This window comes from Uranotaenia lowii, chromosome 2 (assembly GCF_029784155.1).
Source record: "Uranotaenia lowii strain MFRU-FL chromosome 2, ASM2978415v1, whole genome shotgun sequence".
In the NCBI taxonomy this organism is placed as follows: Eukaryota; Metazoa; Arthropoda; class Insecta; order Diptera; family Culicidae; genus Uranotaenia; species Uranotaenia lowii.
In genome coordinates, this window is record NC_073692.1 from 287,823,650 (window position 1) to 287,837,934 (window position 14,285).

The 14,285-nt window shown below is 37.7% G+C and overlaps 1 protein-coding gene across 1 annotated transcript; it reads right to left on the reverse strand.

The window, feature by feature from the left end:
- Nucleotides 1-7,496: 7,496 nt before the first annotated feature.
- On the reverse strand, nucleotides 7,497-8,918 carry LOC129742761 (uncharacterized). The gene has a single exon (XM_055734703.1). The coding sequence runs from the start codon at nucleotides 8,916-8,918 to the stop codon at nucleotides 7,497-7,499; it is 1,422 nt and encodes a 473-aa protein (XP_055590678.1).
- Nucleotides 8,919-14,285: the final 5,367 nt, after the last annotated feature.

The following is a 14,285-nucleotide window of genomic DNA, read 5'->3' on the forward strand; positions in this document are numbered from 1 at the left end:
TTCCCTCTTCATTTAAAAAGAGCTGTATCTTTCTTCCAAGAGCAAGCAAAGCTCCCTAGCAAAATGATTCATGACCAGCGAACCTAGAAAAATATTTTATGATACTTTCATCCTATTGGATAATTCACCCTACACGCAATTAAGTTTGATCACTTTTTCATCCGAAAATTTAAAATCAATATGTTAGGAAACCTATGAAAAGCATAAACTCCGGTTTGATATGAATTTTCGCCAGCTTATGGAAAAAAAATTAATGAATTTAATGTGCTATCACAATGGATCTCGCTTTGGCTTAGCTCAAAACAAGGAAGAAATAATTGAGCTCACCGAGATAGTGACTCAAGTTAATACCATTACGGTTCAAGGTGTGCACATGTACGTGATGGATCTTGATTGTAAAAACTAAATGCAGTTTTTGCATTGTGTGTGAAACATACTTTTTTTCCTAATTTTTTTTTCTAACTTCAGAAAGAATGAGAATTAGAGGCACCTTTCAAAAACAGTTTGTAAAATTGATGAATATGTTTAAATAAGTGGTTTGTTAATGAGATAGGTATACATCTAATCATTGATTGTATTTTTAAGCAAACGTCCGAAAGCAAACTGTCCCGTTGTGCTGCCTCAGAAGGGGAATGGCAGTTATGATTTATTCCACTTCCGGCAGAGGTTTTCATTTGCCCTAACAGGCGGCTGAACCAAGTTTAAATTAATGTGGCATGTATCCAAACAATTTGAACTGCAATCTGGAAACTGTGCCACCAGGAATAGTTTCGCTTTTTGCTCGCTACTTCCGGAAACTGTGACAATCTAAAATGATAAATCATCCTCGGACAACTCTAGGCGCTGTTTTGTTTGTAAATCTGGACCGACGTAAGTGGATTTGCAGTATTTTTTTAAATTTAAGAGTTATAAGATCATTGTACAAAACTAAGGCTCAGAGGGAATATATTCAAAATTTTGGATAACTTGTAATAATTTTTGGTAGGTAATTCTTAATTTCTCTTACATATTTTGATCAAGTTAAATGTTGCATTAAAATTTGCCATTATACTAATTAATTTAATTTTTTATGTAAATACTCTTTTTTTAATCTTTTTAACTCAGAACATTTCTACATATAGATAAACCAAACATAAACTCAACAAAAAAAACTTAAACTATCCTTTTCATTTTTCTATCGCTTCTTAGCATGTATTCGGGAGCACGCGAAGCAACCTCCATATTTCCACGATCGATTCAAGGTAAAGAAAATCAGCAAAAACCTACGATTAAGGTGCAAATCGGCGACAGGGGGCTAACGAATTGAAAATCCACCGACCACATTTGTCAGTGCGAATGTTTAATCTATTCTCCAATAGAGCTCCCACCGGATCCGAGTGTTCCGGATGATCCAGACCGGAAGTGGAACGCTACGGATGAGTCGGCGGCAGGGCGAATAAATCAAGACAATTTATGTTCATCGCAACTTTGTTCCGATATATCAAAATGATTTTTCGTTCCCTTTGCCCATGCGGTGGGAAAAAAAACTGAAAAAAAAACAGCAGCAGAGAATTTCTTTGGATTTTTGTCGCCACCGCCGATTTGCTAGTGACAAATAAATTTGTCCAAAAGTTTTTATCTGCTGGGCGGTCTGCCTGAATTTGCCTAGAAAACTCACCGAAATTTATTTCCCAAATGCAGATTTACGTTATCGCGCAAATTGATTTTCTGAATTGCTTTTGGTACTGGAGAGTTTTTTTTTCAGCTGTTCTGTTTGCATTTGTTTACAGCAGATTCCATTTGTGCTGTTTGAAGTTAAGAATTTTTTCCACTCTCCTCCACGGTGGTTGTTGTAAAACATTTAAATTGCGCGCTCCAGAGCCACCAAATTGTGGTTGAAAATATTTTTTATTGAAACGTGATATTGTTTCGAGGAGCTGAATGCCTGTTTTGTTTCTGTTTCTTTTTTGTAGCTTTAAAGTTGGGACATTTTTTTAAAAAATATCATCAACTAAAGCTGTGATAATTTTTTATCTCTTCTTTATAATTTTGTCTCAAAACGATTATCTTAAGGAATGAATTTTAACCAAAGCTCATTTATCTGGTTTCAGCTTAGCCTTTCAATCAGTAGCATTTCACTTCAATCCTTCAAAGTACAATAAAGATTTTGGATTTAATTCAAATCTTCTATACCGAATTAAATAATATTAAACTGCAAGCCTTTTGCTTCAAAACGAAGTATTTTAAATGGTTCGGATCAAGGACTTCCTTATTTTTGATTGTCAACTTTCATTTGAGATTTAATAAATCTTTTTTATTGAAACTCAAATCTTGATATGCAACCTAGATGTGTTTTTTCTTGCTTAATGGTACACAGCACGTGGAAATAAATGACGCCTGGATGTGACACGGATTGGTATTTTATCAATCGAATCAAAACCAATTGAAAGATATGCAAAAATACTTCCATATTAAGTTCGTGTTAATGTAGGTAGCATTTGTTGTCTAAAAAATATAAATTTAGTTCTGATGCTTATGAAATAATGGTATGACACTGTTCTGAAATGAGATATCATTCCGTGTTTTATGGAACCACAGCAGTGAGACGTGCTTACGGGCATAACTTCTCAATTTCTCACGTCTCACTGCTACACCGTTACCTATATATAATGAAAATGAATGAAAAAATGAATTTCTGTCTGTCTGTCTATCTGTCTGTTCACTATAGACTCGGAAACTACTGAACCGATTTGCGTAAAACTTGGCAGGTGGGGGTATTGGATGTAGGGGAAGGTTCCTATTATAGTTTGAGACCTCTCCCTCTCTCATGAAGGGGGAACAGGGGCCTTCCAAACAAAAGACATTTTTTTGAATAGCTCGAGAACCCATCAAGCAAATGGTATCAAATTTAGCATGGGGTTCGAGGATATTATTGGATACGAGGATTGGAATTAACGACCCCTCCCTCCTTTCAGCGAGGAGATAGAAAGGGTGGAGGGGGGCTACCTTTCAATTTTTCACATAACGCGAGAACTAATCAAGATATTGGACCCAAATTTGGCATAGGAGGGTATTGAAACACAAGAAATGTTTTTATGGTTATTTATGACCCCTCCCTTTTCCGATGGAGATATATACAGGGAGGAGGGGGGGGCTTCTATACATTTTTTATTGCATGACTTGAGCACTGTTCGAGCAAATGGAACCAAATTTGGCTTGGAGAAGTATTTGGGTACCGTAAACTGGGGGAACTTTGATCAGCGGGGTAACTTTGATCAACATGATTTTTTTGCAGATAATCATCATTAACTAAGTTTAAAGTTAAAATATCTGAAAACTGTTTACTACGTTTGAAAGCCTATAAACTAAGTTACAAATAAGCTAAATTTGGTTTTTATTAGAATATTTTTTATGTATGTATGTATGTATGTATGTATGTATGTATGTATCCCCCTTGGGTTTGCAGCAGCGCCGCGGTTATGGCCAAAAAAATAACCCACGCGTCCATCTTGGCTCCCACGCAACACAGTCATAACCACTCAATGAGACTTCTAAGGGGATGGAATCGTAAGCAGAGGCACTTACGGTATCCAGGGTTATAAGGGAAAAGTCTCGAGAAGTTATAACCATGTTGTTGACTAACCAAAATGGCATGCAAGTTATAATCCCGCCCCCAAGGCTTCCGAAAAAAGAGTGCGTCCTTATTTTACAAAAAGTAATCGAAAACTATGTTTTCCTAAACCATGCCAAATTCCCCTGACATAAATTGAGGAACGTCCAGTAATCGAAACGAGAAACAAGCACATACTGTAACCCGCTCCTTTTGCAAAACGAGGATACCCTGATGCTCCCACCCGAATATGATGATACAGTAGAAATATAAGAATATATAATAATAAAATATAATATAAATAAAATAAAAATTCAAAATATAAATGTAATAATAATATATAATATAAATATAATAACAATATAATGAAATATTAAAAATATATAATATATTTTGATTTTATGTAATACAATGCAATGAAACATAGTAACAATGAGTACATTGAAACATAGTTAATAAATCACATAATCCTTAAGCTTCTGAAAAAGTAAATTAATTTCAGGTGATACTCATAATTATTTCATTGGATTGATACGAATGCTGATTATCATAAAAAAATAAATTTGAAATTCTGAAAGTCATCTATTGGAATCTACTAAATTTAAAGTTAAAATCAACAAATTTCTGTGATTAAAAATAAATTATTTACATGGCGAGAATTGACATCTGATATTAACAAAAACAAATAGCTACTTTTAACATGAATTAATCCATCATTAAACTTGGCTTTGATGGCTTTGTTGATTAGATTTAATATTCCACTATATTATTTTGATATTAACTCTAATACTGAGAACAACATTATGATTTTTTTTAAATACCTGCAAGAATGTTTATAAGAATGTAAACAATAAATAAGTACATATAAACCTGTTAAAATATATAATTTTATAATTATAGATGTATCGAATATTCGGTCGGTCGTGAATCTCCTAAAATCGCCACCAACATACGGAATTGCCGTCGAGAAACTGTTATGTGATAGTAAAAGAAATGAAAAATTTTGAACTGCTTCAAGAGCTAAACATTGACGCTATTACCCTCTTATTATATATTTATTACAATGCAAATTTTTAAGACATAATTACAATGGATTATTTCATAAATCTACAATTCCAATCAAATCTGGGATCTCATGCTGAAAGCTGAAATAAAAGTAGGAAATCTGTTATGGTGGATATCACTTGACCTGAAACTTTCATAAGTAGAAATTCACCTTTGAATTAAAAATTGTTAGTTAAATTTAAAAGCTATGTTATCATCAAGATAATGCTATGTTTTGTAAAAATAAGAAAAAAAAATCACGAAGATAACGGTTATGATGTAGAATGCTGAGATGAAATCCTGTAAAGAAGTTATTCTTGAATGTTACATTTTTAAAATACGAAATGAATATAGATGTATGATGTTAACTTCTCAAAAATATTAAAAGATTTGAAAATCGAGTATATAACTCATAGCTATGGTAATAAAACAACTTTAAACATTATTGAAATAATAATTTCTTATATCAGCAACAAAAGTATGAGGTTATTAAGTTATGCAATGAAATGAGTGTTTTAGTTTTAACTAGTTGTTGGTCATAGTAATTAAAAAAAAATTATTGATGTTATGATAAAAAATTCACAATTAAATTTACAAATGAGCACCATATACCCAAAAAGCAATAATATATCAAAAAATTCATTATGATACAAATGATGATGTAAATAACGAATGTAATAAAACAAAAACAACAAAAAAGTTATTAATCAGTTTAAAGCATGTTAAAAATAACAAAAAATAAAAAAAATCACCAAAAAATTGATGTAAAACAGCATTATTACTAAGAACAATGGATTACTTTAAGAAATAAGTGAGAAAAAATTTAATGATAGATATCATTCGATTTTGGCAAACCAAAGTTTTCGAGCGTGTTGCCAACAATGAATGAGGCCTGTAATATTTTCTGCATGTAATAAATCTAAAAAAAAATAATGAAGTAAAAATTTGGGGTTGTAAACAAAATGTTAAAATAATATTGCATGATTTTTGTCATTCCACCACCTCACCTGGAATAATACATTAATACAATGAAACAAATATTTTTATGGTTTTTTATGCAATCAATGTAAAGTAATAAAGCAAATAATCAAACTATAAATTAAATGTGGGGGTCAATATTATGTTCATTTGAATGAACTGCAAATGATGAACTGAAAAAGTCTGGCCGTATGATGATGTTTTGACAACATGAAGTTATAGAATGAGAGAATGAAAATTAGATTTTTAACTTTCTTATTGAGGCATTATCACTGAAAGCTAGTAGACTGTAACGAAAAGTTTAATTTAATTCATTTCATTTCATTTTAAAATCATTCAATATATTTGGTTTTAACTATTCGCCAACTCTATGACTTTATAGCCAATATTAACCTGTGGAAAAAATAATGGTTGAATTCCATAAAGCTGCAAAATAATTGACGAAAAAAAAAATTTTAAGAAGATTTTTCACAAAACTACGAACAATTCCAATATGAAATATTCAGAAAAAATACATATCTGAAGTGTTACTTGAGGAAGAGCTGAAAATAAACGCTACTATTTTATATGAATTGCGTCCGCATCATCGATGGTATTTATATGATTGCAAGATAGTAATGTTTACTGTTTATTAAATTAAATTACATGATTATATTTGATTAGTGTTGAATTTGTAGATTTTGTTTTTTCCTGATAACTGAAAAACACCCAGTAGTTTTGATCATCTCCGGTACTTATCGAATATCATTGTTTAGTTACATATATATAATAAGCCCAATAAAAGATGGACGTGTATTTGGTCCATGGTTTAATTCATTTGGAATGTTTATGGTTAAAGTTGATTATTATGGATGAAAATGGAAGAACAACGATTCTAATGTAAATATAATTGTGATGGGAAAAGTTGAAACTCAATTATTATGAATGTTCCTACATATGATTTCTTAAAAACTAATTTTACTGAAAAATCAAATATAAAATTAAAAAAATTATTTCACTTGATCTTACTGTTCCTATGAATGTTTAAAATAATGATGCTAACTTGTGGCTATGTTCAAAATAAAAGATTATTTTTTGTGTTATTCGCGATTTTATGGATAAATGACTGAAAGCAAAGTAATGAAAATTAAACATAATTGATATTGAGCTGGTAAACAGTTGGAATGTAATGGTTAATGCAAAATAATAATAAAAATAATAATAAACATCATGCTTTTTCAAGACTTGCCTGACACTCAATTTGTTGAATTTTCAGAAGATAATCATCCAAATGTTCATCTTCATACATAGTGCATCAGTAAAGTTCTTAAGTTGTTGGAAGCATCCTAGAATCGCTTCTCTGCTCTCTGGTCGCTGTGGAAAAATCCTTGTTTTATGAGATGATTCAAGTTCGAATAAAGGTAACGAGTGACAGATTTAACTCGTGAATTCACTATAAAACTTCCTGGTTTGCTCCCTGGTCCTTTCCCATCGATTGCCTTGTCTGCGTCCAACTTGTCCTTGTAATTATCATTAGACCGAATCGTAAACACAATTTTCTTCCTTTTGACCAAAATATAAACATTCTTCATCGACCAAAATATCATCAATTTTGTAATAACCGTGTTTTATAAAAAAATTAATAAAAAAAGATCTGAAAATAAGCTAATGCCTAAACTACATATTTAGAGGAAACTGTCTATGGCAGGAAACATTAGTATTTCAACACATAGCATAAAAAAGATATTTTTTTTTTTTTGTTCTTTTTTCTCAGGGATTTTAAACCAGGTAGGTTTATTCATCCCGAAGTGGAGCGTTTCATGGGTTTTTAGTAGATAGTTTTGTATTTCTCCCTGGTGTTATCTTTTCTGTTTCTTGGTCCTTGGGTTTTTCCATTAGCTTGGATTTATAGTTGGTGTAGAAGATTCGATTTCTTGAGGAAGCTGATCAACTTTTTCTCTTCGTCGGGGCAGGGGGCGAGGATTTGGCGGAGTGATGTTGAGAGGGAACATGAGGATCTGTGGGTGTGGTATAAGGAACAGTTGGTGAGGATATGCTTGATCGTGATCTGCACGTTGCATGATGGGCATGTGGGTGGATCATCTCTGGTTATTAGATGCAGATGTGTGAGTCGGGTATGCCCAATCCTGAGTCTTGTTAGAGCTCTCCTTTCTGTTGGGCAGGGTCGGTCATTCCATATTTCTGTGGAGTTTTTAACTTCCCGAAGTTTGGCTTGGATGTTGTCGGACCATTGGATGGCCCAAGCTTTCAGTATTTTGTTTTTTATGTAGAGCATTGCATCGGATTGGGGTATACAGTTGATTGAGGACGGAAGATGAGTGCCTGCGGCGGCCAGTCGATCAGCTGCTTCGTTGCCTGGTATGCCCGAGTGCCCGGGTATCCAGCAGAGTGTAATGTTTCGAAGGGGGGCTTTTTTGGAAAGGGTGTAGATCCAAGGGTGTTTGATGTTGCCGGCGGCAATGGCTGTCAGGACGCTTGCGGAGTCGGAAAAGATGACGGAGTTAGACTCCGATCTTTCAATGGCTTCGAGCAGGGCAAAAGCTTCAGCACTGAATACGGAACATGTATCAGGGAGACCGTGGCTCCTACTGGAGACTCCGTCATAAATACCGCATCCCACCTTTCCACAGTTACTTTTGGACCCGTCGGTATATACTTGGGGTTGGCCGTTGTATTTGGCTTCGACCAGATGATTAAAGTGGGGAAGAACGGTTGTTCGGGGGTCTCCTGCTCGAATGTTTTTTTTGAGGGACATGTCAACTTTGGGTGGTGTATCGTTCCAATTTCTGATCTTGGGCCCCAACCTGGGACAGATAGTAGGAAGACTATCGCCGGTTGTTTGGAGCAGGAAGCTGTTTGTTCTTTCAACCATTGGGGAGTCGTTGTTGTGTCTGTTCGCCATTGAACGAATGGCTTTGGAGGATAGATGTTTAGCCACGAGGAATCGGAATGGAATCTGTCCACTTTCTGCCATGAGTGAGGGTATCGGGCTGGTACGGAAGGCTGAGCTGATGAGCCGTACGCAACTGTTGTAGAGTGGTTCTAGTTTGGTCAGCATTACTTCGGACGCCTTGCTTACAAAACCAATTCCGTACAGTATGGATGGTATTATCCATCCATGCAGGAAACGAAAAAGGGATTCGCGATGAGCGAAACTAGTCTTGTTGGTGAGTATTCGCAGGATGTTGATATTGTTGGTGGCATTCTTTCTAACGTGGTTCAGGTGGCATTTGAAATTGAGTCGGTCGTCTAGCCAAATCCCCAGTAACCGTGTAGAGTGGGCGAGAGGAATAGTCTTATTGAGCATGACCAGCGGAGGCAGGTTTCGGAGTTTTTTCCGATTGGGGCCAAGATGTATGAGGCTTGATTTGTCAGGGGAAAACTGGAAGCCGACTGTAGGAGCCCATTTCTCGGCTAGTTGGACAGCGGCTTGCAGCCATCGACGGGCCACGGTAGCAAAAGGTGAGGAGGAGATGAGAAGGATATCATCGGCGTATATGAAGGTAGAGATATTGTTGGGAATAGTTTGGAAAAGGGAGTTGATGGCTATAAGGAAAAGGGTTGGGGCGATCACAGAGCCTTGAGGAACTCCACCGTGGACTGGTTTGGTCTGGGAGCGTACACCATTGACGAGTACATGGATATACCGATCTGTCAGGAAGTCTTAAATGTAGGACAACATCCGGCCGCCGATGTTCCACTTGATCAATTGGTTCAGGATGGCGATACGATCGACTCTATCGAAGGCTTTCGATAAGTCGAGGGAGAGGCATTCTAAATGGTGTTGCTGGTTAAGGTGAGTGTCGAACAAAGATTCGAGGTCTTCGAAATAGTCGTCGGTCGATTTTCCGGCTCGAAAGGCATACTGCCGGGGGTCCAGAAGTTGTTGTTTTTCCATGTGGGTGTGAAGGCGACGGTTGATTATTCTCTCCATTATTTTACCCGTGCAGTCAAGGAGTGTGATGGGGCGAAAATTATCGATATGGTTTGGGTTCTGTTTGGGCTTTTGGATAGGGATAACAAGACCAATTTTCCAGCTGCCGGGTAGGGTCCCTTCGGACCAGATGTTGTTCAGAATGTCTAAGAATGTCGTTTTTCCAAGCAAGGATAGTTTTTTAAGGCAGGGGTATCCAATATCGTCTGGGCCGGCTGAGAGACCTTTGACTCTTCGGAGGGCGAACTCTAGCTCGTTCAGCGTGAGATTGCTGTTGTATTCTGACTCGTTATTGTTCAAGTCGTTAGGAAAAGGCAGAGGGGAGGAAAGTGCTGGGGCTGATATGGATGAGAAATGGTCGCAGAAGGAGTCGGCAAGTATTAGGGGGTCATTGACGTATTGTTGATTGACCAAGATGTGATAGGTATTGTTCCGGGATCCTCCGTTGAGGGTCTTGATTTTGGACCATAGGACTGCCGATGGAGTGTTGGGATGGATTTCATCAGTGAATTGTTGCCAACATTTGGATTTGGCGTCCCTGACAATACGTCGGGCCAGGGATCGTGCTACCTTGAAATTTTCTAGGGCGGTCTGTTTGAGTGGGCTGTCGGCTGGGATTCTTCTGAGGGCTCGCAACTTTTTTCGACGATTCTTTACAGCGTCCCGGACTTCGTCGGACCACCATGGGACGGAACATTTGCCGGGGATACGACTAGTACGGGGAATACATTTGGTGGCAGCATCAAGGACAATTTGAGAAAAGCAAGACAGAGTGGTTGGTTTCTTGTGTAGGATTAGTTTGTCAACGAGTAGCTGATATTCGGGCCAATCAGCTTCGTTGTATTTCCACCTAGGTCTTGTGGTGATTTTGGGGGATGGGTGTTGTATTTGTATTAGGATGGGAAAGTGATCACTTCCGTGGGAATCCTCTAGTACTTCCCAATTAAATTTCGGTCCCAGTTCCCAAGAAACAAGCGTAATGTCGAGGGCTGACATTTCGCCCGAACAGGGGTCAATGCGTGTAGGGTGGCAGTTATTCAGTATGGTAAGGTTTTTAATAATTGCGAAGTTCTCCAGATAGGATCCTTTGTTGGAAGTGTGGGTGCTTCCCCATGAGGTGGAGTGGGCGTTAGGATCAGACATGACCACTAGAGGCGGTGGTAGTTGCGAGAATAGATGTTCCAGTTTGTCAGCAAAGTCGTGGTAGGACATTTGCGGGGGAATGTACAGCGAGACTGCCGTGATTTCAAGGGGGGCCTGCAGTCTTACACAGACGGCGTTGAGATCGGTCTGGATTATAATTGGTTGGTGTGGAATGTTGGTTTTTATCGCCAGTCCTGCACCTTGGCGGGAGGTCAGGTTGGAGGTGGTGTACAGGTGATATCCACGGATTAGATTGGAGGCTGTTGGGGTATTACAAAGAATGTCCTGAATGGCCAGGATTATGGGGGAGTATTCTTGTACTAGCAGTTGGATTTCGGCGAGTCTGCAGGTGAGACCGCGAGTGTTCCATTGGATGGCGAGGTTGGTTGATTTCTTTTGAGCTGGGCGATTATTGGAGCTCTTACCGGTTGTGGTTCTCAAGGTGGGGATGTTTGTTTGGGGAGTATTATTATTCTGGGTTTTATCAGCCATTTTTGAAATTATTTTTGGTCTGTTGCATAGGTAAGAGCCGGGTGTTTAATGTTGGTTAATGTTGAGTGGACTTACCGTTTGGGTTGGGAACGGTCTGGGAGGGTTTACCTTGTGTTACTGGGGGTGTCATTTGGGGGCGTTTTGTTTTTTTGTTGCTAAGTTCCGTTGTGCTTACTGGTGGGCTGTCTATTGAGCTATTGTTCCGGTTTCGTTTGGGGGTTGATGTGATGTTCTGGGTGATCCGGGTTTTTGGTTGTCTATCGGTGTCGGATTCAGAGTCTTCGGTCTCCTGGGAGGGAGGAGAGTTGGTGACCAGCGTTGAGTCGTTGTCGTTGTAGTTGCCTTTCAATTGGTCCAGTTCTTCCCGTAGCTTAGCAACAAGAAGTTCAAGGTCACGGATGCGTTTATCTTTTTCGGAATCGGCATCTGGGATATTTTGGGGTCTTTGATTGTAGTTAACACGTTCCTGGTATATTTTGGCAGCTTCTGTTTGAGTGATGCCATGGTCAACCTTCAGGCGGATGATGGCTTCTTCCTGTTTGTATACGGGGCACGACTTGCTTTTGGCGGAATGATTCCCGCGGCAGTTGACACAGAGTGGACGATTTGGGCAAGGGTCATGATGGCTGGGGAAACCGCAGTCAAGACAGATGGGAGCATTCGGGCAGCGGTTTTTTGAGTGCCCGTACTTTCCGCAACTGTAACATAGAAGTGGTCTCGGGTAGTACGGTCGGGTGGCGACTCTTATAAATCCGAAGTATATGTATGGAGGGGGGACAGTTCCTTTGAGGGTGAGGACCATGGAGCTAGTTGGGGTGATTTTTTCGCCTGTTTTTCTGGTGAAACGGAACACTTTGCTGACGCCTTGATCGGAAAGAAAGCTTTGAAGTTCTTGATCTGATAGTCCATCGGCATCACCGCAGGTGACGACACAGTGGCAGGAGTTGAGTGTCGGATGTTCCTCGATAGAGATGGGGGTTCCATCGATAAGTCGGTTCATTTGCAGAAGTTTGGCAGCTTGGGACGGATTCCGGACTTTCAGCAGGTAGTTGGTACCGCTGTCAATCGGATTCCCGCCTTCGATTTTCCCGACGTGCTGCTGGACGGATGTTGATACTATAAACGGGTTCTTTGGGAGCTTGGCTGGGCTTTCCGGTTTCATGCGCAGGAACAGGATCTCGCCGTGATTCCCAGCGGGATCCATCCATTCGGGAACCGTTCTGGCGTTTCTATTTCGGGGCTGGTTTAGGAATTGGCCCCACACCGGGGGATTCTCTCCCATCTGGATGGGATTTGGCCCCTGCGGGGCGAACAAATTGCACTGTAGATAGTCTGGTGACGAAAATGGTTCGATGGAGGAAGTCAAGCGGAAAGGATGTCCGTGATTGAGGAAAGCTGATCGACGATGAGAAAGCTAGTCAGATGAACAAAACTTGAATCAAAAAACACGTCTTAATAGTAGCGCGGTCAAAACCAAACTCATAAAAAAGATATAAAAAAAATAAAACAAAACACTTAGCTTTCGATCCATTCATGTTGATAAAACTTTCGGACATGACTCGATATCCTTTTTTGTTTTTGCTTCGCTCACTCTTTTTCACTTTCGTAGATGACGTTTGTTAAGGCGTTATGTTCCTATTTCCTCGGTTCCCAGTAACACCACACCGAGGGGTAGCCGTGATTATTTGTTTTTCTCCGTTACGTCAACCAAACATACGCAAATTTTCGATGCGTTTGCAATGAAAACCGAAAAACCTGGCAACTCTGACTACTTTTGAAGGTACAAAGCGGAAACCGGAACAATTGAAAATTTTCGACACCGAATACCTACAATATTATGAATTTTTCACCAAATAAGACACAGATCACAAAATAATACAGCACCATTACCAAAGAGCACTACAACTTCCCACAGCCACATCACTTCACACTCCCACGCCTTTCCTCCCATCCAAAAATCTAATTCAAGGCTCCGCAAGAACTTCACTACACTCCCCATCTGCAGAGCTGCCAGTGGACTCTCTTTTATTAGAATATTTTTTATGTTACTTCAAATGTTATTTTAAAATCTTAAAATATCTTGGTTTTTGAAGGCTCACAAAAAAACATCTCTCCTGATCAAATTTAAGAATTTCGAAGCAAATGGGTTGTCAAATGTGAAAGTTCCACTTTTTTCTTGGTTTGGGTTTAGTTTATGTGTTATTTTTATGGTGTCATTTTTCTAAACAATTTTTAATGATTGGTAATTTCTGAACTGATCTGAGCTTTATTTGTGTCTGGTGTAATTAATTCAAGTGTTCTATTTCTTTACGCTGATTCTTATGAAGAAAGCTTAAAATTCTGACTTATTATCTGTAGTTCTGAAGTTCAGAAAAATATCATCATTTTGAATTTTTTATTAATAACTATCCAAGGATTTCAATGATACAAAACTTTGATTCTGATATATTTTGATTCGTATTCGTGAATTTTAATGATGTTTTGGAGTTTGTGTGATAGTCATGAGGATTAAGAAATAAATTCCTTTTTTTACTTTGTATTTTGAGATTTGTTATTATTTCCAGCTCAATTTGAATTCCAAAATAATTCCATGACCGTAGGAAGAACTGCCTCATAGAGGTGGGTGATGGTTTTGACGATAAAATTTTCCTACAATATTCAACCGTAAAAATGCATACATAAAGAATAGTAAAATGGAGTGATACTAAAAGTATCTCACTATTCGGGTTTAAGTTCTTTTATAGCAATAGTTATTCATTTAAAACCATTATTTAATAAATTGTAAAAGTTTTCAGTTTTTTTTTGAAGCTTTAAATAATAAATGAGGTATTTTAAGGCTTTAATAAAAGAACAACTTGTTTAGGGGTTCAAATCAGAATTATTTTCACCTCTTGAAAACTCGTTACATTCAAATTTAAGTTTGAATTTTTGTAGATGCTTCAATCTACAATAGAACTAATGTTAAACATCAAACCAATAACATAAATTTCCAGCTTAATTTTCCTGAACCCGAACATTAAGTACAAACATTTTTTATAAAAAAAAATCATCAATTATAATATATTTCATTATTAAAATCATTTAAAAAATTTAACGATTCTTTTT

Excerpts from the sequence above, each read along its gene's own strand:
- LOC129742761 (XM_055734703.1), bottom strand. The coding sequence starts at position 8,918 with ATGCTCAATAAGACTATTCCTCTCGCCCACTCTACACGGTTACTGGGG.